The sequence below is a fragment of the Pangasianodon hypophthalmus genome, chromosome 20, assembly GCF_027358585.1.
Source record: "Pangasianodon hypophthalmus isolate fPanHyp1 chromosome 20, fPanHyp1.pri, whole genome shotgun sequence".
In the NCBI taxonomy this organism is placed as follows: Eukaryota; Metazoa; Chordata; class Actinopteri; order Siluriformes; family Pangasiidae; genus Pangasianodon; species Pangasianodon hypophthalmus.
Window position 1 is genome coordinate 962,523 of NC_069729.1, and position 27,434 is coordinate 989,956.

Sequence of the window (27,434 nt, forward strand, 5' to 3'; positions counted from 1 at the left end):
CGTTACACATTGTGTTGCCGACAACATCGCTTCCACAACACACCGTTAAACATTCTATATTACTTAATTACGTAAACATTATCAGTCTGGTAAAACTCTGCAGCCTCCACAGGCCACAAAAACCAGTGTTAAAGCAGCGGTCTGTAAGTTTTAGCCTCCTTCCCGAAAGTATTGGTACCCCTCTATGAGTAGATATGATGTGTGTGGTGGTTTATTGTCAACGCAGCAGAAAAGCCTGAACCTGATGAAGGCTGAAGGATGATTAACACACTGTACACGCAGAACGACGAGCTTTAATCTCTCACTGAACATCTACACTGGCGGAGTGTGTAATAAAGTGTGTTAGGTTTATGACCTCTGGGCCGTAACACTACAGTTATAAACCATTAAGCATGATTTCTTCTTTATTATTTAATCACTTGAACACTATTAGTGCTGTACAACTGTTAAAGACGCTTCGCAATGCTCCTGGAAGACAGAATTAAATATTAAACATTATTCCTTCATTACTTAAACATCACTCCTGCTCTAACTCACAATTAAAAATTAATATTAAACATTATGACTTCATTATTACTGGACTTTATTACTGTCGTCTCCTCACACACACGATTTCACACAAACTTTTCAGCAACACTAACCAGCGAGAGCGATTCTGCTGGATTTCGTATAAACGCAGTGTGAAGTCGTAACTAGCGAATGCTAACCCTGTTACAATAGAACTTTACCTATGCTATATTTATGCTATATTTTAATTAACATTAATTGTTGTGGTCTTGATGATTTACACCTCCTCTGCGTGAAGTCCTGCTGCTTCCCCCAGATCAGACTGCAGTTCCCACACACAGTGCCATCTGACCAATAAGAACACAGTTCCCGCCAAAAATCCCACTCTGACCAATGGGATTGCGGTTCTCGTCCTTGCTGCTGCTGTAACCAATTACAGTATGTGTCCTTAATCTCATTGTGACTAATCAAACCACAGTTCCGGACCAATCAGAACTCAGTTACTGCCTAAAAATCCCACTGTAGCCAATCAGATTACAGTTCTCTCTCCCAATCCCACTGTAACCAATCAGATTGCAGTTCTCTCTCCTAATCCCACTGTAACCAATCAGAATGCAGTTCTCTCTCCCAATCCCACTGTATCCAATCAGATTACAGTTCTCTCTCCCAATCCCACTGTAACCAATCAGATTGCAGTTCTCTCTCCTAATCCCACTGTATCCTATCAGATTACAGTTCTCTCTCCTAATCCCACTGTATCCAATCAGATTGCAGTTCTCTCTCCCAATCCCACTGTATCCAATCAGATTGCAGTTCTCTCTCCCAATCCCACTGTATCCTATGGAAGTATTTTCCGGACACATTTCAGAAGCATTTGCATTTCCTTTTTGTGCACACGTAAATTGTGACATAATTCAAATGCAAATGCGAATCGCGTATTACTGTTTGCTTTTGCGTTTACACGAACGTACCCTATCTGCCAAATTTCAAATGGAAAAGCAAAGTCTGTTTGCAATTGCATTTCCCATGTCTTATGATTTATGATCCTGTCATATCGAAATAGCAATAACAATTACTCCGTCTGCTATTTCACTTCCTCAGCGTCTCGCGTGGAGCCACAACTCAAACGCAGTCGCAATTCCCTTTGCATTTGCATTTCAGAAGCCTTGCACAGAATCAGTCAGTGTTGGGGAGGGATTTTACTCTGGGACGTGTTTGTATGTGGAAGTGACGTCAGTTACAGTCGATAGCTAAGAAGGAAAACGTGCAGACGGTCGTGTCGATGCTTCACTCCTGCATGGAGTGCGTGTGGCTGAGCGAAAAGATCATCCTTAATACCCACTGTAACCAATCAGAATGCAGTTCTCTCCCAATCCCACTGTAACCAATCAGAATGCAGTTCTCTCTCCCAATCCCACTGTAACCAATCAGATTGCAGTTCTCTCTCCCAAACCCACTGTAACCAATCAGAATGCAGTTCCCATCCCTAATTCCACTGTCACCAATCAGATTGCAGTTCTCTCTCCCAAACCCACTGTAACCAATCAGAATGCAGTTCTCTCTCCCAAACCCACTGTAACCAATCAGAATGCAGTTCTCTCCCAAACCCACTGTCACCAATCAGATTGCAGTTCTCTCCCAATCCCACTGTCACCAATCAGTTTTCAGCTTCTGTCCCTAATCCCACTCTAATCAGACTGCAGTTTCTGCCTGTAATCTCACTGCAAACAAACAAATTGTAGTTCTCGCATCTAATCCCATCAGTCTGTCCCTAATCCCACTGTAACCAATCAGATCGCAGTACCCTCGAATTCCACTGTAACCAATCAGATTGCAGTTCTCTCTCCCAATCCCACTGTATCCAATCAGATTGCAGTTCTCTCCCAATCCCACTGTAACCAATCAGATCGCAGTACCCTCCAAATCCACTGTAACCAATTGGTCTGCAATTCCTGCAATTCCAGTTCACGCCCCTAATCCCACTGTAAAAATTGTAATGAACCTTAAGGCTTTGTTTCCAGAAGGATTTGCGCTGCTTTGCGTGATCCCCGACTTCAGAAATCGACTTTAAAATCTAACTGATGAAGATGAAATATTAAATAAATTTATTAAATATTCACGTATTTATCATGTTGACGTGATCGATCATCGCTGTCACTCGCGAGCGCTTGAGTCCGTCTCGTGTGATCACATCGTAGATTCAGATGAGAGATGAGATTAACTTCAGCATTAGTGTGTGTGTGTGTGTGTGTGTGTTTAACACACAGCATGTGTCCATGACCCCCCCCCCCTCCCCCCCCCCCACTGTTCTGAACATCTTAATCGTTTATGCTTTCTAAAGACGTTTTGTTTCCCCAATCCACTCGTCTCCTAAAGCCTCCTCACGACTTTGACTGTTTGTCTTTTGCATAATACATATGCATAAAATATGCAAATGAAATTAAAGGCCAGAGTGGGGAGGGGTGGAGCCTGGCACCGAGTGTTTATTACTGAGCAACAGTCTCGCTGATTAACTGACGAACATTACTCCTGAGAGAGAGAGAGAGAGAGAGAGAGAGACAGTGAGTGGATGGAGAGATGTATTTAGAAGTAAAATTTAGAAGCATAATTAATTAATTTACATGCTAATTTAATGACAGGATTAATGCACAGTGTGTGATTTGTGTGTGTGTGTGTGTGTGTGTGTGTGTGTAATGAGGTGCAGACCACCCCTGCAGTCACAGTTAGTTAATGAGCGTTCTGCGCTAGCAGGAGTCAGAGGCGAATGCGTACTCTCTCGCTTTCCACCTGTCTCTCTCTCTCTCTCTCTGTCTGGCTCTCTCTCTCTCTCTTTGCCTGTCTGTCTGTCTCTCTCTCTCTGTCTCTCCATCTGTCTGTCTGTCTTACTCTCTCTCTCTCTGTCTGTGTGTATTGATTATATGGGCAGAACGGTCTACACTCCTTATTAACTGATTACATGTGTCATGTCTCTCTGATTTATGTTAGAGAGAGAAAAGGAGAGAGAGACAGAGAGCTAAAGGGTATGAGAGTAGGAAGAGACATGGAGAGAGAGAGAGACAGAGAGAGAGTGCATAGGGAAAGAGAAATGGATAGAGAGAGTTTTTTAATTAAAGAAAAATGCAAATCACACCACTCGAGGAAAAAAACAATAGAAAATGAGGATATGTTGTGCATATGTTTGGCTAATTGTCAGAAAAATATGTGCATAATTGTTGTAGCTGAAGCAGTAATCTAATCACGTGGAAATATCAGCGTAAACGTGTCACGTGTAGTACACGTGTGTGAACGAGTGCAGCATTTTCAGTGTGGGCATGTTAATGTGGGCGTTGTTGATCCATCTGTAACACTAACTCCACTGTTACGAAGTAATAGGTACACTATATGGCAAAAGTATGTGCACCCCTGACCATCACACTCATATTGGTTTGTTGCACATCACATTGCAGATTTATTCCTCTTTGCTGTTATAATGAGCTCCACTCTTCTGGGAAGCTTTCCACTAGATGTTGGAGCGTGGCTGTGGGGATTTGTGTTCATTCAGCTACAAGAGCATTAGTGAGATCAGGCTCTGATGTTGGGTAAGGAGTCTCCAGTTCCAGTTCATCCCAAAGGTGTTCAGTGGGGTTGAGGTCAGGGCTCTGTGCAGGACACTCGAGTTCTTCCACTCCAACCTTCACACACCATGTCTTCATGGAGCTCGCTTTGTGCACAGGGGCATCGTCATGCTGGAACAGGTTTGAGCCTTGTATACAATTGTAAAGCTACAGCACACAGAGACATTCTATACAATTCTGTGCTTCCAACTTGTAATAGTTTTAATTAAAGAAATTACTGAAACTGTAGTTTTTATATTGTGGCACAATTGTGATGCAAAGCAAAAACTTGCTATGTGTCAGTTATCGTGAAAACAACCACAAGTATGATTTCAATGAAATCAATGATAATTTTGCTGTTTCATCCAGCTCCTGTCTGGTGTCTGATTGTCTGATTGTTTCTTTCTCTCCTCTCAGGCCCATGATGTGACCACCAGAGAGAATATTTTACCCCAGTCCACCTGTAGAAGGAGAACAGAACGACAGCTCCAGTCTTTGCCTGTGAAATTGACCTCATAATCTCTGAGAATGGAAAAACACGAAGACGCTGGACTTTACGGTCCTACGATTAAACTTCCGTTACTCATTTGCTTGTCTTCCATCTTCTTGTCTGCGTGTTCCTGTCAGACCGTTAGCGTTTTCCAGTCTGAGAGGTCTGAATGGAGCCTGAGTCACCTGGCTGTCCACCAGTCGAGTGGCGCGGTGTACGTGGGTGGAGTCAACCGCGTGTATAAGCTCTCGTCCGATCTGGCGCCGCTGGTCACACACAACACCGGGCCGGAGCTGGACAACCAGGCGTGTTATCCTCCGCTGATCATGCAGCCGTGCTCCGAGCCTCTCGCCAGAACCGACAACGTCAACAAGCTCCTGCTTGTCGACGACCTGCACAACCGCCTGCTGGCCTGCGGGAGCCTCTACCAGGGCGTGTGCAAGATCCTGAGACTGGATGATCTGTTCATCTTAGCTGAACCATCTCACAAAAAGGAGCACTATTTCTCCAGCGTGAACCAGACCGGCGGAATGAGCGGCGTGATCGTGAGCCGAGATCGAGGCCGAGACCGCGAGAGAGACGCCACTCTGTACATCGGCACGTCCGTTGGCGGTAAACAGGACTACTTCCCGACCATCTCGAGCCGCAAGCTGCCTAAAGACCCCGAATCGGCGGCCATGTTGGACTATGAGCTTCACACCGACTTTGTTTCATCGCTAGTCAAGATTCCGTCTGATACGTTAGCTCTGGTTACGCACTTCGACATCGACTACGTGTACGGTTTTTCAAGCGGCAGCTTCGTGTACTTCCTGACCGTGCAGCCGGAGACGGAGACCCCCGGAGAGCTCTTTTACACGTCGCGTGTGGTTCGGCTCTGCAAAGGCGACGATAAGTTCCACTCCTACGTCTCCCTGCCGGTGGGCTGCGTGAAGAACAGAGTGGAGTACCGTCTGCTCCAGGCGGCGTTTCTGGCTAAAGCCGGGAGCGTCATGGCCGCCACGCTGAACATCACCGAACGAGACGACGTGCTCTTCGCCGTCTTCTCCAAAGGACAGAAACAGTACCGGAGACCGTCGGATGACTCGACGCTCTGCATTTTCACCATCCGGGATATTAATGCGCGGATCAAAGAGAGGCTGAGGTCCTGCTATCAGGGGGAAGGAAACCTGGAGCTGCACTGGCTTCTGGGAAAAGACGTTCAGTGCACAAAAGCGGTATGTGTTTCCATCATCGGGAAGAGTTTAGAAAAAAAAATTGAAATGTACACAATGTGTCCTTTACTGCCAAAATATAGTCCAGTTTATGTCATGTTCAGCAGGAGGACAATCCTTCAGAGGAAGTCTATAAATGTTCTGTAAAATTGTACAAACATTGCGTTAGTGATGCAGCTTTCTCTCCTCGTCGCTGTGCCTTCGTGACTCATGCTTCCAGAGGAAGTGCTATTTTCACACAAAACAAGTCAGTAGTTGGTTATTCTGGTTTCTGATTGGCTGACAGGTGCGTTACTTTTTAATATCGTGATAACGCTAACATAGACACAAAAAATATCAAACCAGTCAAATCAATGCAACCGATAAACAGATCAGCACTTCCTGTTTTCTCGCCTCGTTGTCCAGGAACCTCAGTTTAATTCCATACCAGCTGAAACCATGTTAACAGTGTGTGTGTGTGTGTGTGTGTGTGTGTGCTACTCGCTGGCATTTAGAGTCGTGTACCATCATGTACAGCACAAAAACAATCCCGCACGTACTCAATTCTGCGTGTGCAGTGACATTTCCACTCGGAACCTAAATGTCCGGCTTACTGGAGCGTCCAGACTCGAGGTCAGATCAGACTTTTATCCGTCCAGCATCGGAGCTACAGAAGCACACAACAGTTAGGTCAGTTAGGAGCTGAGAGACGTGTACGAACGTAATTTATACTTAAACATTTCACACGGTTCCTTTATGTGCTCCAACAGCGTGACGTAACATGAGCGTCGTCTCTCCTTCACAGTCGCAGCACTGATGAGCGACTAGCTAACGAGCGCTCAGGAAAATAACTTCATGTTCTTCTTTTTATTCTTCATCATCATGGTGGTGATTATCATCTTCTTCTTTGTTCTTTTTTTTTGTCTCTAATTCTTCTTTTCACTCATTTAGGTTCTTCTTCACCTTCTCATCTTATCCTATTCCGTCCCATCTAATTTCTCTTTCTTTTCTTTCTAATTTCTTCTTTCTTTAATTTCTTTTGTTCTTCTTCTAATTGTTAGTTTTCTAATTCTTTTTTTTCCATAAGTGTCATAATCATGGTAATTTTCTTCTTCTTTAATCAATAGATGTTTAAAACCAGATTATCACTCATCCTCTTCTTTATTTTCTTTGTTGTTATTCTTCCATTTTTTTCTTTTTCTTCCTGTTTTTTTTTCTTTTTTCTTATTTTTGATTCTTTCTGTATCTTATTTCTGGTCTCTATTTTTTCTGCTTTATTTTCTTTTTATTTTGTTCCTCTTCACTACTCAGCGTCACCTTCGCGTCTTCTTCTTTTTCTTTTTCTAACTCTTTATCTTTCTTTCTTTTTCTTCCTTTTCATTTTGGTACCTTATTTTCTCCTTCACTTTATTTTTCTTTTTTTTTTTTTCATTGGCTCTTTGTTTTTCTGTTGTTCTTGTGTTTTATTTTCAGTTCTCTTGCTGTGTGTTCTGAATCATTTCCTCTTTATTTTCTCTTTTTTTTTAACTTCTTTTTGTTAGTAGTAGTATTGAAATGTCTTTTCCAGTGTTTCCAGTCTAATCTCACTCTCTCTCTCTCTCTCTCTCTCTCACACTCTCTCTCCAGCCGGTGCCTATAGGAGATGGTTTCTGTGGTTTGGACATTAATCAGCCTCTCGGTGGTTCGGAGCTCGTCTCGGGTCTCGCAGTTTACACGGAGACGTCAGAGCGTCTCACCGCCGTGTCTGCGTATGTGTACGACGGCTACAGCGTGGCGTTCCTCGGCACCCGATCCGGAAACATCCGTAAGGTCAGGAGAACGTCAACAACCTGGATTTATGTGTGTGTGTGTGTGTAATGCCAGAGCTTAGCTGACCCAGAACTAGCAAAACATGGCCATGAAAAGCCATTAGTGGATTTTTTTGCTCTTGGTCACAGAGCATGGTCAGTACACACACACACACACACACACACACACCAGGTCAAAGGTCACACGGAGCCCCTCTTTCTGTCTGAAAAGTCCATTAAGGCTCGTCCATCCTGCCGCATACGAGAGCAGTCGAAGTTCCATGTGCACGTGAATATTCATGAGCTCTGGAGTTCTGACTGCAGATGCTTATTTTTGTGCTTCAGAGCCTTTTACAGTAAATCAGAACTGAGAGTCTGATGTCTGGAGTCAGACCTCACTGCATTATCTGTCTCCTTAAGGGCTAATCTGTTAGGATTCCTGGCACTCGGTTGAAATGTTAATGTGTTAATGTGTATAAACACACTCACACACTCCGGAAAGCGAGTTAGCGGCATGTTTTCATTAAAAGCCGCTCGGTGTAAAGTTTCTGAGGTCGCTGTTTGTTCCACACGACCCCAGGAATTTCACCGGCTTCCTTTATTTCACAATAATAATAATGAGATCTGCGTGGGAAAACTCTCCAGAGTGCGCGGGAGGAAGTGGGAACTTTGTACAGCCGAGACTGCAGTCCCAGGTATTGTTTTGTGATTATGTGTGTATATTATACATCAGGAGATGGAGACAGAACACACACACACAATTGACAAGTAGTGCCCGTGTTACTCTGTGTCCACGCTAGTGAGTGACAAAGCGGCAGGAGTACGTTCATTTTCTACGTACACAGAGTCGCCATTTCAGCAACATTCGAAATAAGATTTTCTCAAATCAGTGCAGTTGTACAATAAAGAAGCATCAAATCCAAACGATTATCTCGGACCGATCCTATGGCGCGTGTGTGAGGTCCGACGTTTCTTCAGTTCCCCGCTCACAACTTTAGTTCCTGCCTGCACTTAGTTCCCTTTTACTGACTGAAAAATGGAAGAAAAGCTTATAAGCGTGGTTTCATCTTCTCCTGTCACATACGATCTCTCAGTACAGCTTGGAAGGACGTAGCAGAGATCGCTGGTTCTTCCAGGGAGTGAACATAGCTAGCACGAAGCCAAGCGCATAAAGTAAATCAAACAACTGATTTTCACTCAGATTAGTGTGTTATTTAATTTGTTCCTAACTAGTTTTTTTAATTAGATTTATATATAACCCACAAACAACAAACTACAAGCAGCGTAGAATTAGAGCTGTGCTTCAGGACTGAAAATAAAGTCTGATACGGAGTGTTTATTGGAATGTAATGGATGTTTACTTGTTAAATAGTGTGCTGTTCTCTCTCTCTCTCTCACACACACACACACACACACACAAACACAAACACATACACAGAGAGAGAGGGAGAGAGAGAGAGAGAGAGAGTTTATCTCTATACAGATTTCTGAAAGGTCAAAGTTCAGGATTTCTCTATCGTGATTTTCTCAAGTGTGCCATATGTTACAGTACTGCTGTTATGTTACACACGCACACACACACACACACACACACACACACACACACATGAATGCCCAGTGGAATTGTGGGTAATCTGTAATCAGGGACAGCTTGATAAAGTGCCGTTTTCTGTTTCTTTGTGTGGGAACAAGTACAGAGGAGGATGAGGAAAAGTCCCGGGAGAGAATTAGCCATGTTTTACTGATACTGCACAAGATTAATTAGCCTTTAGCTAATGAAGGTCTGAGCGGCTGTGTTCCAAATCGAGTTTTACGATGGCTGAATGCAGCCTCGCTGAAGACCACAGGCTGTGCTCCAAATCGATTTCATCAACTGCTGCTTCATTACAAGGTTTAGGACTTAACCCTAGAAACCTGGCCTTTTCCCCTCTCCTCTTAATCTAGTGTTCTTGCGTTCGTGAGCTTGGTGAAGATAAAGCAGTCGTTCCGCAGCGCCGGGTGTGTACTCTACTGTACATCCTGCACAACATCAACAACATCAATTTCATTCTCCACAGGTTCATTAATTACTGAATATTTATTAACAAGCTTATAATCAAGGACATGATCCAAAATATTAAACTAATCACCATGTTTTATGTTGACAGTAATTTATTAAACGCACATAACACCTAACGTAGCTCTTTATTAGCCCGAGGTAAAATTCTTTCTTTCTTTCTTTCTTTCTTTCTTTCTTTCTTTCTTTCTTTCTGAGGGTTAATCACTCACTTGGGAATTAATGAAGTCTGTGTTTTGTTTCTTCTCATTATATTTTCTGTCTGTCTTTCTCTCTGTCTGTCTATTTCTCTGTCTGTCTCTCTCTCTCTCTCTCTCTGTCTGTCTCTCTCTCTCTCTCTCTCTCTCTCTGTCTGGTGTGGGGTCAGAGGGGTTGTTTTTAAAATGTAGATACACTGAACTAATGCACTGCAGCCATCTTAAAAAAGTCAATCTCTCAGTTTCTCTCTCTCTCTCTCTCTCTCTATCTCAGGTGCGTGTAGACGGTGTGTCTGCGCTCCTCTATGAGACAGTGAAGGTGATGAAGGACGGAAGTTCTGTTCTTCCCGACATGGCCTTCTCCCCGGACCACCACCACCTCTACACCATGAGCCGCACACAGGTGTGTGTGTGTGTGTGTGTGTGCGCGTGCAGTTTTGCTTTTCAGTCCACAATGCCTTAAATTTTAGTTTTGGCTTTGGTGTGCATCATCATGTCTTCCTGAAGCAGCTGAACTTGAGCTCGACTGCAGCCTAAACCTGCTGTTACATTAAAGTGTACAAAAGAGTACAAATGTAAACAATCGTAAACAATCAGTTCACAGGTTTACTGTGTAAGAGTTTAAGAGTGTAGTAGATGGAACACACACACACACACACACACAGATCAGGGCTGACAGCAGACATACACTCGTCTCCTCCTGCACTCACGTCAGATCTGGTTCAATCCAGAATCTCCGGCGCTGAGTGATGGAGTGAAGGAGAAGCGTCCATCATTTATGGATAAAGAGTGACTCGTCCTCTTCTCAAGGATAACAGCGGGATGGAGGAATGAAGGGATGGAGAGATGGAGGGATAAACTGGTCACTCACTGCCAGATATTTATCTGCCTTCATCATCTATCTCTCTCTCCATCTCAGTGTTTCTGTCGTTCTCTCTGTCTCTTTATCTCTCTCATACATCATGTGCAGTATTTTTGTAGTTAGTGTGTGTGTGTGTGTGTGCGCGCATGTGTTTGTGTGTGCGCGCGCGTGTGTGTGTGCGCATGTGTGTGTGTGTGTGTGTGTGTGTGCGCGTGTGTGTGTTGTTTGGTTACTTCCTGTAAACAATAGAGAGATTGAGCAAGGAAGGAAGAGAGAAGAATAAACAGAGAGAATGATGCAGAAAAACAGGAAAAAAGCAAGGGATGAAGAGCGAAAGAGAAGAACTAGAGGGTTGAGGAGAAAGAACAAAGAACAGGGAGAAATATAAAAAAAAATTAAACAGAAAAAACACAGGGGGAGGAGGAGAAATAAGAGAAAAGTATACAGGGATGAGATAAAAAAAGGTGAAAGAGAAATGGGAAAAAGGAAGTGAAGGACAAAGAGAAAAGATGAATAAAAGAAAATAGGGAGAAAGAATGAGACAAACAGAGAGAGAGCGAGAAAGGGGTGAGGAGGAGGGGTGGCGAGAAAAAAGAGTGACACGGGGAGAGAAAGAAAGATTGAGAGAGAGAGAGAGAGAGAGAGACAAAAAGTGAGGGAGACACTGTAAACACACACACACACACACTCACACACACACACACACACACACACACACACATAGAGTACACAGCTCTGCTTCAGTGATGAATATATTGCAGTCTGCTTGAGGTTGCATCATACTGATGTGTGTGTCTCTGTAAAGTGTGTGTGTGTATGTCTGTCTGTCTGTATAGAGAGTGTGTGTGTGTGTGTGTGTGTGTGTGTGTGTGTGTTAAGCCTGTCCTTGTAATGCTAATGAGACTCCTCTCACATGCACCTGAGTGTGTGTACCTCTTTCAGCTTTCATCCACCGGCATCACTGCCACACACACGTGCACACACACACACACACACACACACACACACACACACACACACACTCTATTTTACACTATAAAGGCTTTCAAAGCAGAATAATCTTACCTAAGTGTGTGTGTGTGTGTGTGTGTGTGTGTGTGTGTGTGCTTTACTGGACTTCCTGTATATTTATCACAGCATCAGCAGTAAACACAGCCGCACTTCTTACCTGTAAATGAGTTACACTATCTACATGCATTAGCTTGTGATCAGTCAGCATACGGATATATATTCACTTAATAAATCTATAACACTGACTCTACAGCTCGCTGTTCTCAGGTAAATATTCATCACTCAGCACATTTATACTCGCTCTCTCGCTGATAACAAACGAACGTCGAGGCGTCCATGCTTTTTCCATTTTGTAGCTTGAACATGAATTACATAGTTCTGAATTCCCACTTCTGAGTTAAGTTCAACACAGCATAATTCCTTGTTCTACATAAAAGCCTCATGATTTGGTACAATACACTATTTACACCAACCAGTAGAAGTAAAAGCTCGGCCTCGAAAAAGATCCGATGGCTTTCGGTCTCGACTCGATCTTGGTCCTGGTCTTGGACTTGGCAGTGGTGGTACTGACTACAGCTCCACGTCTTGTGCTCCTATCTGTGAGGTTTCTACATGAAATAACATTAAATACATTAAATGAACATTCAAAACATTAAATGAAAGATAGCGTTTTTCTAGCTATCAGATTGCTGCTGTCTCTCCCAGGAATGTGGTTTTTTTTTTGTTTTTTTAAATTTTGGTTGATTTTAAAAGACAAACCCCCAAAAAAAGGCTGTATTGTTGTGCTGGTCTTTGTGGCTTTGTGGAAAAAGCCTTGCTGCTCATGTGTGAGGTTGCTGGTTCAAGCCTGGCTTGTGGTGTGCTGTTGTAGGCAGGGGAGTTTGCTAGGAGATGGATGGAGGAGCGAATAGAGGTGCTGAGGGTGTAAATGGGAATGGAGTTGTGGTGGTGGGGGGGGGTAGTATTGAACTTTCTTGTTTAAAAACCTATTTCAAGACACTATGACCACCTCTTCTCCTTTTGCACCTTCTTGGGGGCCCAGCTGCCCCCTTGTTACCCCCAGCCACCCAAGCTACATGCTCTATCCAACTGCGCCTACTGACCTCATCAACCATCATGTCCTGGAGACCTGGCTGGTGCTTGAACCAGCAGCCTCAGAACCCAGAGGCAACACTCAGCCAGTTGAGCTACAGGATCTCACACCAAACCCTCTTCTTATAGGACTTTTCACTTTTGTCTTTTGCATCTTCCTGCTGAAATGAGTAAAAGCTCAGACTAGAACCAGTGACCACCAGCATGAGAGCCCATGATGTTAACCACTGCGTCACCAAAGGACAGAGTGGGACAGTTGCTTATTGGACTTTTGACTTACGAATGACAAACCTGAATGCAAATCCTCTTTGAGCTCCCATAGAGTGAGTTTCATCACTCCTCACCAAGCTGAAGCTGTGAGTGAAGTCCAACACCAACAACAACAAACCTCAATGCTAGTTAGGTGTGTTGTGGAATCGATAGGTTTCTTTATTCAATTGTTTATTTGAGTTGCCTGATATTTTTATGTCTAGTCATATCTCATTATATAGTTATCTATAGTTATATTCCGTTACTTTTTCCAGCACACTTTCAAGAAGCATTTCTCACGTCCGTTTACTTCATAAAACAGCTACGACTTCACTAATCCAGTTCCTCGAGGTTCATCTTCTAACCAAAATTCACTTCCAGCCTCAGACCAACAGAGCTGATCCAGTTAATCTAATCAGGTTATTATGAGACGCAGGTGAGTTGGAGTTGGAGGGTTTGTGGTATCAGCCTTGCCTCATGTACGTGAGGTTTCTGGGTTAAATCTTTCTCTGACTCAAGGGTTTGTTTGGAGCAGTGTGATGGTAGAAGGTTTTGGAACTGACTAGTCTGGGTGGTAGGAAGATGGTTGATAATTATGAGTACCCAAAAAGTGGAAAAGAAAAGAGTCACCATAACACACTTTGTTTAGCTTTCCATCTCCCTAGATACAACTCCACCTTCTTCTCCACTCTTGCCATCCAATCATCTTGCACCACATGGGAAGGTAGCTCCTCTATCTTTAACAACCATAGCCCTGAGACCTGGCTGGGGTTTGACCTGGCAAACTAAGAACCTAGAAGCAAATCCCTTCCAATTAAGCCACAGGCCCTCGCAAAGCACACAGCTTTTTTTGAACTCTAATTTTTTAACCATTTTTTGATTATGAAACTCACAAAAGCACAGATTTGAACCTGTGTTTAACAGCAGGAGCTGTGGTGTTAACCACTACACTACAGAAGGAGATGAGCAGCTACACATCAGACTTGTGTTTCAGCTTACAAAGTGGAGAAGTGTGAGCCAGAACATTAAAAAAATGATGGAGCTTTGACATCTCACCTGGGAGTCTTTCCTCTAATCAATACTTATCTTTCTTGCAGTCTGACAAAGTGTTTGTGAGGTTGCTCGTTAAACTCTGACCTTGTCTCTGCTAGGATCAAGCTGTGAGATGTTTAATGGAGAAGTGTATAGTGTGTGAAGGAGGTGGAGTAGGAAGGAGCGTGAGGTGGATACGGATAAAGGTACTGAAGGTATGAGGGAACATATGGTTTATGCTCATTTCTCCCCAGAGCAGGAAGGCATTGTGCAGCTGCTAGAACGTTACGTTTCCATCTCAGGCTGTTCCCCAGCACAACTCCAAAGATCTAGCTGGGATTTGACCTTCTTCTTCTGATGTTAACCACTCCACCACTGAAACGCAGCGACAGCGACTCGTGTACATTTGTGTTTTCTACTAGATGATGTGATCCGATTTCATCCTGGAGGTCTACATGGGCAGCCCACCACACAGAATCCCTACTGTAGAGACGTCACCCAATAAAACAGATGCCTACTTACACGTGTAAAGGCTGTTTTAATATTTATACATGCAGACATTAGGGCTTAGGACATGTAGCATCAGTCACTCTGTCCTAATATTGCTTGTAGACTTTTCTGGCCACAAGCTTCAGAATGATGACGGTTGCAACCTGATTGGCTCTCTGCACTTCCGAGTATTCACACTTTACAAACATTTGAGTTCTGTTATCTTTATTATCTTAAAATACAGAGAAATAAATAACACTCAGTTCAAATGACGTTTATTTCTACAGCAAATCAGCTTTGCATCATGAAATGCTGAACAGACAATACAAAAGCAAAACACAAAATAGTATATAAGTACAATTAAATGTAAAAGTCAAAATAAGAAAGTAAATTTGATTGAAAAAAATAAAGAATGTAAAGCAGATAAATTATTAGATGAACTCAATCAAGAAGTAAATAAAATGTGAATCAATAAAGCTGTATCATAGATTTGATCTGGACTTCTTGCGAAAACTGTGATGAATTTACTGGTTGCACAACTGCACTATTTGTCCATATAGTACACAATAATAGAAGAGAAGTGATTTATAATCGCACTATCGGGTGTCACTCAGATGAGGATGGTTCCCTTCTGAGCCTCGTTCCTCTCAAGGTTTCTTCCTCATGTCGTCTCAGGGAGTTTTTCCTCACCACCGTCACCTCTGACTCACTCATTAGGGATAAATTCACATATTTACAATATATTTTTTGAATCCATTTATTTCTGTAAAGCTGCATTGTGACAATGTCTATTGTTAAAAGCGCTATACGAATAAAATTGAATTGAATCATCATTACACTGCATTACTATGTTTCAGACATCGCATCAAACCGAGGCTCGGCATGTAAACCTTCTTGCTTTTTTCTCCTGCTGTAGATGTTTTGATCCTCAGCTCTCATAACAATCTGTACAATATTCACCATTCTGTAATAATTTCATCTCTGACAAATGAAACGGCATAATTTATGATGTTGTTGTCAACATGTAACCTTCTTCAAACTCGCCTAACGTTCCTCACCGCACACACAGGGCGTAAATCACAGCCATACGAGGCGCATTAGTAAGATAATCAATTCTTTTTTTATCAGTGAAATGAGATTATTGTGTTATTGTGTTATTGTGATGCTGATGATTTCTGAAAGATACAGCGTGTAGTTCAAGAAGCACAACTTTCTAATCTCACTAAACATTTAGTGAGTGTAAGATGCACCTCTCTAAACTCCGTCTGCTTAGAAAAGAAATGAATAAACAGGTCCTGTTGATGTGGCAGATGTTTTTCTTGACCTGACACCTTTTATACGGTGTAATTCACTATATACGTAACATTTAATGCTAACTTCTCCTCCTTTTCCATCCCTTTCGGTTGGCTACGTCTCTAACCTACTGGCTAATTTAGGTGTTTCCAATGTAGCTAGATTTTTGGTGTTAAATAAAATAAAATAAGTGTCTGGAGAATATGCTAGCTGCTTAAAACCTTTATGTATGAGTGAGAGAAAATGAGGAATGCAGAAACGGAGCACGGTGTAGAGTTTAACTCTTTACCTGTCACTCCACACGCGCTCTCTTTATACACCTCGTCAGTCTAATGCACGATTAATTGTTATGAATAATGTATACAGGAGCTATAACAGCTTATAAATAATAAACACATGCCTCGGGATTTAGAGAATCTCCTCATGTGGTATAAAGAGGGAGGAATAAAGAGGTGTTAGTGTTTACTTTCACTTACATCAATGTCTCCATGTGTGTGTGTGTGTTTAGAGTGTTTATGGCACCTGCTTTAATTATCATCTCATTTATATTCTCACTGTCTGGCTTCTGATGGAAAATCGTAGCAGTAAACACACACACACACACACACGCACACACACACACACTGCTGTGAGTACTGATGAATTAAATAAGTTAAATCGAAGATATGAGTGTGTTTATTTCTCTGGAGTGCGTCTGATTTGTATTTTGATTTTTCTCCCCTTTAAAAGCGTTTGGTTAATGGAACGCAGCGCAGCACACCAGAGAGAAAATGGAAGAGAAAATAAAGTAAACAATGAAAAGTGGAAGGAGATAGAAATCCATTTTGGGAAGAACGGAGGATAATCCACTGGGCCAGCGAGGATGAGGGGGGACGGAGAGGGGAGGGAGTTCACTTTCACTATCGGCCTTAATCCGCTTTTCATTCAATATAGCTTACATCAGGAAATTACATCAGTGAGAGAGAGAGAGAGAGAGAGAGAGAGAGAGAGTGTAAAGTAGGGAACATGAAAGATTGAATGTTTTAGTAGATAAATAGTAGAGAAAATTTAAATTTACATGCAGCTCACTTTCTACTAAGACTAATAATAAAAACGTGTGTAATCATTAATGTGAAGTTTTCTGTAAGGAGATGTTTATGTATTTAACATGTATGGAAGGAGTCTCCAGTGTCAGCGCTTTGTAACAGTCAGAGGTAAAGCTGGAACTTAAAGTTTTCCGACATCTTCAGGACGGAGGAGTTTATGCTTCTTTGCGGTTTCTCGATAACATGCGTAACAAGCTGCGATTTTTTTTTTGTCTTATTAACTTGAAGAGAGAGAAAAGAGCGAGAGGCTGGTGAGGGAACGACGTAAAGGAGAATAGTAACTAACTTGATTCATGAGCTCGTTTTAATAAATAAAAATTGTAATCGTTGGTAAATGGCTGTGGTATAAGAGGAATAAAACGCAGGGAGATGCTGTGCTGTTAGAGGAAACTAATCAGCTTGGGGTGGTAACAGTAACTCCTCTTCACTGATTATTTTACTATAACAGCACAACACACAGGGGGTTATTAAATCTAATGCTAGACATTTTTACTCATTTCAAGCTAGAAATATTAGTCTTGTTCTATTGGCAGTAAATTTTATTAATTTTAAGCATTTATTTCTAAAAACAAGCAAAATGATCTGTCAATAAAATAAGAAAATTTAAATCGTGAAATGTCTAAAAGCACCTAAAAACAATCTGTATAATCTTATATTTGATTTAAGATAATCTCATAATAAGAAATTTGACAAATTTGCTCATATTCAAGATATTATTACTTGCAGTTTAGCCTTATTTCACATATTTATCACTTATTAAAAATGAGTAATGTTGATTTGGTGTAAATGTATAATCAAGACTGCAGTTAGGAAACAGTTCATGTCTTGACTTTTCTAGCTATATATGTTGGCGAAAGTTACGATTAAAAACAGCCGTACAGATATCCAGCATAACAGTGCCTCTTCTAATATATCTTAATATACCTTAAATATCTTAAAACCATATTTAATATTTTTTAATCAGTACCTTTCAGTTCAGTCAGTAAATTTTTTTATTGATTTAATTCTTTTTTCATACTCTTTAATCATCAGTGGAGGTCCTGTGTGCTGCTAGTGAACATTAGTATGCACTCTGTCTGTTCTGTGTAATGAGGTTGGAAAGTGTTTAGTGTTCGAGTCGAGGTCAGTCGCCTTGATTACGGTCTTCAGTGTCCGCTCAGATAAAACACACCTCGGCCCATCGATCGGGTGTATCGATCCGCCGTTACGTCATCCACCTATGTCGAGATTAGAAACGAGGCTGAGTTCTGTGATTGGAGTGACTTCATTACGCATACTTGTCTGTATTGTGGTGTGTGTGTGTGTTTGATTATATCTCTCTCTTTACCTGTGTGTGTGTGTGTGTAGGTGGTCCAGATGCCGGTGGAACACTGTGAGCAGTACAGCCGGTGTGAGGCGTGTTTAAGCTCAGGTGATCCACACTGCGGCTGGTGTGTCCTTCACAACAAGTGAGTCTGTCCACACACTCACATACACACATACACACACTCACATACACACACATACATGCGCGCACGTCTTTTAAAACCATAAACCTCACTGTAACTCCAAAGGTATCAGTTATTATGTATTTTTTAGGTATGATATTTATACAGGTAAAAATCTCTTTAGTACAATTTGGATCACCAGAAAAGATCATCGTATTGTGATCCATAATAAACAACGAAAACCAAAAAAATGGTGGCACAGGGAGGAGTCAGGACAGGGCAGGGTAGAGTCAGGGAAGGGTAGAGTCAGGAAGGGGCAGGGCAGACTCAGGATGTGGAAGGGCAGAGTCAGGAAGGGGCAGGGTAGAGTCAGGGAAGGGTAGAGTCAGGACGGGGCAGGGCAGAGTCAGGATGTGGGAGGGCAGAGTCAGGAAAGAGCGGGATGGAATTGGTGGGGCAGGACAGGGCATGGCGTGGGCAGTGATAGGATGGAGTCGGACAGGGTAGAGCGGAGTCAGGACAGGGCAGGGCAGAATCAGAGTGGGGCAGGGCAGAGTCAGGACGGGTGTCAGGACAGGACAGTCCAGGGCGGAGTCAAGACAAGGGCAGGGTGGAGTCAGGACGGAACCTGGAATAAGGACCAGACCCGGAAGTGGAAAAGCCAAAAAACCCTCAAATTGGCACCGCAGCTTTAACGCATACAACATATACACATGAAACCGAGGCAGGAATGAGAAACAGCTGTGACTAATTAACTAATTAACTGCCATAGCAACCAAGAAACAGAACAGGAAACACAGACCATATAAGGAAAGCGAAGGGGAAAATGGGACAGAGGGAGTGCGGCGAGTCGACAGAGACAGAATCCGGGTAGACGTGTCTGAGTTTGAGAAAACAATTTTTACAAAACCTTTCAGAAACACATCTGTGATGTCCCTCGTCTCAGAAAAACTCGTTTACTCCTGACAGAAACTAGCTGCAGAGAAACCAGAAAGCTAATTAAACACACACACACACACACACACACACACACACACAGAGTTCTCCACAGTCCTACGCTCAGCTGATGGTTCTCTCTGTGTTTCTTCATGGTGTCATTGTGATTCTTCACCTGTTTGCCTATTTCTTTCCCAATGTTTCCCAAATGCTCATCTGGCATTTACTCGGAGTTGTGTTAATATTTCCTCATCAATTCCCCGTCGTCTCTGCTCCGGGATCAGACTGGAGTCATCAGGCCGGAGAGAGAACACTGGCTGATGGTCCACAAATCCATCATCCAGGATCAGGAAAACTGAAATACACAGCTGGGATCAGAAATGCAGCTAGAGACCTCAAAGGAAACACGTGTGTGTATGTGTGTGTGTGTGTGTGTGTGTGTGGGTGTGAGTATTTTAATGGACACAGCTTTGGATCAGCCAGTCCAGTCTTCAGTTTTAGGTCCAGAAGATTTTGGATCCTAACCTGGAAGTGCAGGAAAAAGATCTCATTTTCATATTTCTGAAAACTTAGTTTGTATGAACAGTCCATGTGGAAACGCAGAAACTGTTATAAACTGTTACACCAAACACCTCAAGATTAACATTAAGAGCTGCTTAATGAGCGTTAGAGAAGGAGAAATGTTAACAAAAATGAATGAAAAATAACAAACATGAGGATTCATCTGTGTGTTCTGATGATGAAACTATTGCTTAAAGTTCCGCTTCTATACAACGCGTTCAAAAAAAAAAGTCTGACGTAATCATACAAAAAGTGAAATTAAAGTGAAATTAACTTGACAACTTGATCAGCAGCCGTGATAAGTCGAGTCCTAGCGCATTCATAGCACACGCAACGCTACGTTTTCAAAAGTATCCGTATTCGTGTTGACAGGGCCGCAGTCTGACCTTCTCCACTCTGAATTCCATCATTTCCTCGTCATTGACTCTGTAAAACACGACACGCCCAATTATTCAGCTCTGATGATCCAGACGCCAGCAGCAGGAGGTTTATTAAAGTCACGACCCTCTCCTAACCTCACGGCGGCCATTTTACCTCCAAACCGTACAGCGTTCAGTCATGAGCGCGACTCAGTGATGCAGATTCACTTCAGGGAGATGTAGAGGACGTTTCTCACTCTCTGTCTCACTTTCACTTCACCTCTCTTTTTTTGTCTGTCTCTCTTTCTGTCTCACCTCCTCTTTCATTTCTAATCATGTCTTTTTACTGTCTCACTTTTTTTTTCTATTTTACACACTTCCACTGTTGTCTGGTAAAATATTTTGTCTCTCTTTCCCACTCTCTGTCTCTTTTTTATTTTTATTCATCTCTCTCTCCTTCTCTTTCTTTTATAAGGCAGCGCTCAGTTCCTGGCTCCTGAGACTCTGTTTATATGATGTAATAATTACACTTCAGTTTATGTGTGTGTGTGTGTGTGTGTGTGTGTGTGTGTGTGTGTGTGTGTGAGAGAGCAAGCTCTGGCTGGTCGTACAGGTGGGAACCATGGCAACCACTCACCCAGCTGCGCTATAATTTGATGGCTTTAAGATTTCCACTGTGTGAATGACACTGAGCTGAGAGAGTGGTGTGTGTGTGTGTGTGTGACTTTTGTGATGCACTCCAACAGAGACACACACACACGCATACACACACACACACACACACACACACACACACGCGTACACACACACGTATAAATGTCTTCTCCCTTCTGTCTCTCAGGTGTGTGAGGCGGGACCGGTGCGAGCGCTCAGACGAACCGTTCCGATTCGCTGACGAGATCAGGCGGTGTGTAAAAGTCTCCGCCCACCCAGACAGCATCGCCATGTCAGAGCACGCCGTCCCTGTGAGTCTGCGTGTTACATCATCGTTACATCATCACTCACCATTTAATATCCCTCACAATTTAACCTATTAAATCTGTGTATGAATTTATACAAATACATTTAATGTATTAAAGTTACACTGATTGTCAGTCATTCAATTAAATTCTAGACTAATTGAGATGAGTGATGACGTCATCACTTAATAATAATTTAAATAGTACAGTTAAATAATAACTTTAATAATAACAGCATTTACTACTACGACTATTATTATTATTATTATTATTATTATTATTATTATTATAGCTGCTGCTGGAGGTCAGTAACGTTCCTGACCTCTCCGCTGGGGTCACCTGTTCCTTTGGGAGCCTGGCAGAGGTCGAAGGTCACGTCAGTGGGAACAGCATCATGTGTCTGTCTCCGACCGCCCGGGACGTCCCGCTGATCCCCGCTGACCGAGGTGAGAGATGGAAAACGACACGATGAAGAGAGAAACGGAGTGTTTCAAATAAACGTCTTACTGATGGTGTCCCTCTCTACGTCTGTCTGTTTGTCTATCTGTTTGTCTGTCTATCTTTGTCTCCTGCTTTGGCTCGCTATCTGTGTCCATGTCACCTACTATTTATCTGTCTTTCTCTCTCTCTCTGTCTCTTCCTCTCTCTCTCTCACTCTCTCTCTCTCTATCTGTCTCTCTGTCTCTTTTTCTCTTTCTTTCTCTCGATCCCTGTCTCTGTCTCTCACTCTTTCTGTCTGTCTCTCTCTCCACCTCGTTCTCTTTCTCTCACTGTCTGTCTTTCTCTTTCTTTCTCTCACTCGCTGCCTCTGTCTCCTGCTCTCTCTCTCTCTCTCTCTCTCTCTCTCTATCTCAGACTGGTCAGGTGTGGAGTTAAAGGTCGTTTCTAAGGAGACAGGTCACATGGTGGTGAGCACAGAAGTGAAGTTCTACAACTGCAGCACACACACCATGTGAGTGTTTCTGCTCTAATGTCACTGTTCTTCTCTTCATGCTCCGTATGTTCTACACGCTGTTCCCTGGGACACAGTGATAAATGAATGTGTGTGTGTGTGTGTGTGTGTGTGAGTGTGTAACAGTTTCCCTTCCCTGCTGTCATTCTGTTTTTGCTGTAGAGCTATCACACTTTCATCACATTACAATAATTAACTACAGAAATGTGTGTGTGTGTGTGTGTGTGTGTGTGTGTGTGTGTAGGTGTTTGTCATGTGTGAGTAGTGCATTCCAGTGTCACTGGTGTAAATACAGAAACACCTGCACACATGACCCGAACAGCTGCTCCTTCCTCGAGGGACACGTCAATGCATCAGAGGTACGCACACACACGCACACACACACACGCGCGCACACACACACACACACACACACACACACACACACAGAGTAACATATTAAGAGCCCTTATTAAAGGGGACTGTACAGTGTGTGTTGTAGCTTTTGGGAAAATGTCTTGATAAATTCTTCAGGATATACTTGACCTGATCCTGACATTGCTGAACTCTGACCTTTGACCTCTGTGCTGCAGTTGTGTCCTCAGCTGGTGCGCTCGGGGGAGCTGGTGATTGCGGCGGGAGACGTGAAGCCCATCACGCTGAAGGCCCGGAACCTTCCACAGCCTCAGTCGGGTCAGAGAGGCTACGAGTGTGTGTTCCACATCCAGGGAGTGACACACAGAGTGACGGCGCTGCGCTTCAACAGCACCAGTGTACAGTGTCAGAACCGCTCGGTCAGAGAACACACACACACACTTATACACAAATACACGCATACGTACACTTATACACACACACAAACACACACAAAGAGAGAGACAGCCTTAGAGCACTGTGTTAAGTGTATGTGCCATTCACCTAAAGATAAAAATGGCAATTTATTAACTTTTTCTGTCTGTCTTTCTCTCTCTCTCTTTCTCTCTCTCTCTGTCTGTCTCTCTCTCTCTCTCTCTCATTCTGCAGTACGTGTATGAGGGGATGAAGGTCAGTGAGCTGGCAGTCGATCTGTCCATCGTGTGGAACAACAACTTCATCATCGACAACCCTGAGAGAATTAAAGGTAATGAAACTCTCTCTCTCTCACACACACAGACACACAGAGAGAGAAATATATAGACAGATAGACAGTTTCCCAAACACTTTAACATGGCAGTTAAATAAGTCTGTGTGTGTGTGTGTGTGTGTGTGTGTGTCGGTATCCCACAGTGCACCTGTATAAGTGCGCCGCTCAGAGGGAGAGCTGCGGTGTGTGTCTGAAGGCCGAGCGCAGGTTCTCTTGTGGTTGGTGTGTGAGCGAGAGTCGCTGTACGCTGCGTAAACACTGCACTTCACCTGGAGCGTCACACAGCACACACTGGCTCGGACCGAACCAACACCACAAGTGTACACACCCCCGCATCACTGAGGTCAGTTCACCGCTCTAATTACACCTAATTAACATTCATACACACTTCATTAACAATTCATTACTGAGCCGAGCTCAGTGCAGAGGAAACACAATAAACTATTATTCATTAATATTTAATTACTGACTCACCAAATCTACACCTTTATAACTGCAGTTACAGTGAGTTATAGCGCTGTAAAGCAGCTGTAAACCTGCTGTAAAGCAGCTGTAAAGCAGCTGTAAAGCAGCTGTAAACCTGCTGTAAACCTGCTGTAAACCTGCTGTAAAGCAGCTGTAAAGCAGCTGTAAACCTGCTGTAAAGCAGCTGTAAAGCAGCTGTAAACCTGCTGTAAACCTGCTGTAAACCTGCTGTAAAGCAGCTGTAAAGCAGCTGTAAAGCAGCTGTAAAGCAGCTGTAAAGCTGAGCACATAACTCACCCGGGGAAATCGCATAATTATGGGCGGTGACGTCACTAACATTTCTTAACTACTATTTCTGAGTGACATTAAGAAAATAGCAGAGGGAAAAGTTGTGTTTTTTTATTCACAGATGCACAGAATTAACTTTAAAGCAAATGTTAACTTTAAAGCAAATGTATTTATTTTTTCCATCCTTTCCATCCTTTGGTTATTGGACTAAATGAGAAGTGCCTTACTTTAATCATGTTGCTCCTTAATCGTACAAAATTTGCACTGAAATAAATCAGCAAAATGCAAATCAGCACCAAAAACACTAAAAGCAAGAATGCAAAAAAAAAGAATTTCTGCAGCAGAAACTTTTATGTACTGATGTTCAGTCAGTGGAATGAATTCTCATTTATTATTGAATTTACTTGCTGTTCGCAACCTGCGAAATCACCAAACTTCAGCTACGGCATTGGAGTTTAACACCCAGTTAACTTTCGTTCTCCTGATGTTTTGTTGCTCGAACACAGACTCAGCTCACGAGGGGTTTGATCATTAGCTAATGAGCCGATAAAACAAACTCGTGGCAGAGCAGCACCAGGAGTCATTAGTGGAGAAATACAGGTGATTTATTCTGTGATAAGTAAACTCAGTTAAATTTTGTTATTAAGCAAAATAATCTGTTGAAGTATTAAAGATCGAGATTTCTACTAAATCAGGTGTATGTGGAATGTCTTCCTGTAATTTTTGTAATAACTATAAAAAATACTCTTCACTGTTTACAGTGGGATTAACTTTATAAACTTAACATTGCATGTTGTTTTATTCGTTATTATTTGTATTAATTTAATGTGAATGAAATGTCAAAATTGTAATTTTATAACTGGCAAAGTGATTTTGTAAATCTGTATCTTTATACTTTACGTCTCAATATTTATTTATAGTTTACAGAACAGCTTTGAAGGTTTGTTTAAGCCCCGCCTTCTGGCCCAGCCCACTTAGCCCCGCCTCTCAAAATATTTCACTACTACGTTTCTGTTAAAACATCTCGAGTTGTGACTGTTCGCTTTGGCAGCGTAACCACGATTCATAAATGTAGCACGGAAGTTGCAAGTGCGTAGACTGGGAGTATAAAATGTCATGATAAATGTATATATAAGGATCTAGGGCTCCTGAGTGGCACAAAAGCAAAGTGTCCGGAGATCGGGAGTTCGAATCCCAACACTGTTACAGCCGTCCATGTTCGGGAGCCGTGCTCTCTGGATGGGAGGGGCATGCTCTCTGTCCACTGTCAATCACAGAGAAGCCAGCCAATCGCAGGTGTCTGTGAGCTCATGTATGTGGAAGAGGGCAGAATGCACTTTCTTCCGAGTAACGCAGCATGAGCAGCAGTTCAGAAAGATGCAGTTGGCTGGGTTCACATGGATTTAAATTTCACATCACCATGATCTCATTGCTGCATTTACGTATGGTATTTTTTTTTTTTTTTTACAGGAAATTATCTCAGTAAATTTGTTTGTAAAAAGTTATCCGCGTTATAGATAAACGTTTAACCAGCACACACTGGCCTGCAGTTATGTGAGTTGCAGTGTTTATGCAAATTGGAATAAGTCGTTAGGATATGAGAGACAAAAAAATGCTGAGCACAGACATTGTCACTATGACAAACTGCAGCAATTACAATCTGCGGTGTGATTAAAGTTTGCAGGTTTGTTGGTTTATTATTTTTTAATTACTCATGTTCCCATAAAACATTTTTCTATTATTCTCCCATTACAGTCTCTCCCACAGTCCTGTTTTTACAGCTAATCTCCACTTCCTCCTAAATGCCTTTACATAACCTGCATTCTTCAACAAAAGTCTGTTTAATGCCCTGTGTGTGTGTGTGTGTGTGTGTGTGTGTTTTTACACAACATTCGCTTCCCTACCACATCCCCTTAATTGTTTCCCATAAGCCTCTTTTCCTCTGCACCTGTGCTGTAATTAAATCAAGCACAAAGTACAGTGAGTGTTCATCATAAAGAGTGACATCTACATAGAGCCATATGAGACGTGTAGGTGCTAACGTGTGAGTGCTAATGCTAGCAGTGTGTAAGAGTCGAGAAAAAGGGAGGGAAACAGATTCCTCTATTCTGTATGTCTGTAACACACAGGTTTAAATGTGTTCAGGTTAAGTGTAGGTTTGAAGGCATTTTTATTTTGGGTCATCTTTGGGTTTGAGGTGTGTTTAGACTGCATGTGGATTATATCTGAATTGGACTTAGGTTGAGTTTGGGTAGTATTTGGGTTGTGGTTTGGTTGAATTTGGTTGGCTGCTACTGTGTTAAGTTTAGACCATACTAAAACTGAGTTTGGGATCAGTTTGGGTTTGAGTTTGAGTTTGAGTTTGGAGTCAGTTTGAGTTTGTGCTCATTTTGAGTTTGGGGTGTGAGTTTGAGCTCAGTTTGAGTTAGGAGTCAGTTTGAGTTAGGAGTCAGTTTGAGTTTGGAGTTTGAGTTTAGAGTCAGTTTGAGTTTGGGGTCTAAGTTAGGAGTCAGCTTGAGTTTGAGCTCAGCTTGAGTTTGGAGTCAGTATGAGGATGAAGACAAAAAAGACTGGTGCAGCAAGAGAGCATAAGAGAAGTAAAAAAAAAAGAATAAAAGAAACAGTAAATGATGAAAAGTATGTGCTGAGTTTAGTTTGTGCTTGTTTGGGCCATGTTCTGGTCCGCTTGAATTTGGCAGAGTTTCCGGCTCCATCTGAGAGGGAGACGGCGAGCCAAACCTGAAGATCTGCTCACACATCAAAGCAGTGTGAGTCTTTTGAAGTAAACTTGGGTGTTTCTGTGCAGAAACAGACAGCATCAAATCAACTTCTTCTTCTCTAGTTAAACTCCTCTGTTCCACTCCCAGCATAAAACATAAAAAACATAAAACATAAACATAAAAACAGATTTATTCAAACGTTCAAAATATGATTCCTTCCGGAGTGTTTCCCTTTCAAAGAAGGTTCATAGTCGAACCCTTAACTATCCAAAGAACCCACAAAGAACCTATTTTTCAGACAACACACTTAGACATTCTTTTCCTACTTTTCATGACGGTTTTAATCTCTCTGTCTCTCTGTAGGTGTCTCCTCTGTCCGGTCCTCCGCACGGTGGGACCATGGTGACGATCCGGGGAGTGAACCTGGGCATGTCTCTGTCAGAGCTGCAGGGGCGGGTGGAGGTGGCTGGGGTCCCGTGTCACACCCGATCCGAGGGTTACATCACTGCAGAACAGTGAGAGAATCTCACACACACACACACACACCATGTTTTATGCGCATGTTGAATAGGCACATGAAATTAAATCTTTGGAAGTGTTATGTGTCTCACAGAAGTGTCTCCTGCTGTCTGTGGTGTAAAATCCGGTGTGATGAAGGGAGAACAAAACAGAGATTTGAAAGAGAAACGGGGTAGAGACAGAGAGTGAGACAGAGGAGGAGATCTTACCCAG

The 27,434-nt window shown here is 42.5% G+C and overlaps 1 protein-coding gene and 1 long non-coding RNA gene across 6 annotated transcripts in view; one reads left to right on the forward strand and one right to left on the reverse strand.

Annotated features, from left to right (window-relative positions):
• LOC113539455 (plexin-A2) overlaps window positions 1-27,434 on the forward strand; it is a 75,562-nt gene that overhangs the window by 16,932 nt on the left and 31,196 nt on the right. The window contains exons 1-13 of one of the 2 annotated variants that reach the window (XM_034314223.2): window positions 2,861-4,241; window positions 4,518-5,804; window positions 7,407-7,589; window positions 10,095-10,223; window positions 18,281-18,381; window positions 21,058-21,181; window positions 21,468-21,621; window positions 22,031-22,127; window positions 22,372-22,486; window positions 22,700-22,900; window positions 23,130-23,226; window positions 23,373-23,572; window positions 27,066-27,217. In XM_034314223.2, coding sequence (XP_034170114.2) covers window positions 4,629-5,804; window positions 7,407-7,589; window positions 10,095-10,223; window positions 18,281-18,381; window positions 21,058-21,181; window positions 21,468-21,621; window positions 22,031-22,127; window positions 22,372-22,486; window positions 22,700-22,900; window positions 23,130-23,226; window positions 23,373-23,572; window positions 27,066-27,217 — 2,729 coding nt within the window. In that variant the 5' untranslated portion in view covers window positions 2,861-4,241; window positions 4,518-4,628. Of the gene's footprint in view, window positions 1-2,860; window positions 4,242-4,517; window positions 5,805-7,406; window positions 7,590-10,094; window positions 10,224-18,280; window positions 18,382-21,057; window positions 21,182-21,467; window positions 21,622-22,030; window positions 22,128-22,371; window positions 22,487-22,699; window positions 22,901-23,129; window positions 23,227-23,372; window positions 23,573-27,065; window positions 27,218-27,434 lie in introns of those variants that run through there. The other variant, XM_034314222.2, reaches the window with a different exon arrangement.
• LOC113539534 (uncharacterized) lies at window positions 12,630-21,999 on the reverse strand. Of its 4 annotated transcripts, XR_008300599.1 has the most exons (6): window positions 21,498-21,602; window positions 21,096-21,187; window positions 19,472-19,821; window positions 19,271-19,336; window positions 18,261-18,420; window positions 12,630-18,150 (listed from the first exon to the last, which is right to left on the reverse strand). It is a non-coding gene; the product is annotated as an uncharacterized LOC113539534 (long non-coding RNA). The 4 variants fall into 4 exon arrangements; XR_008300598.1 differs by having other exon boundaries at window positions 18,261-19,336; XR_004580228.2 differs by having other exon boundaries at window positions 18,261-19,821; window positions 21,515-21,999.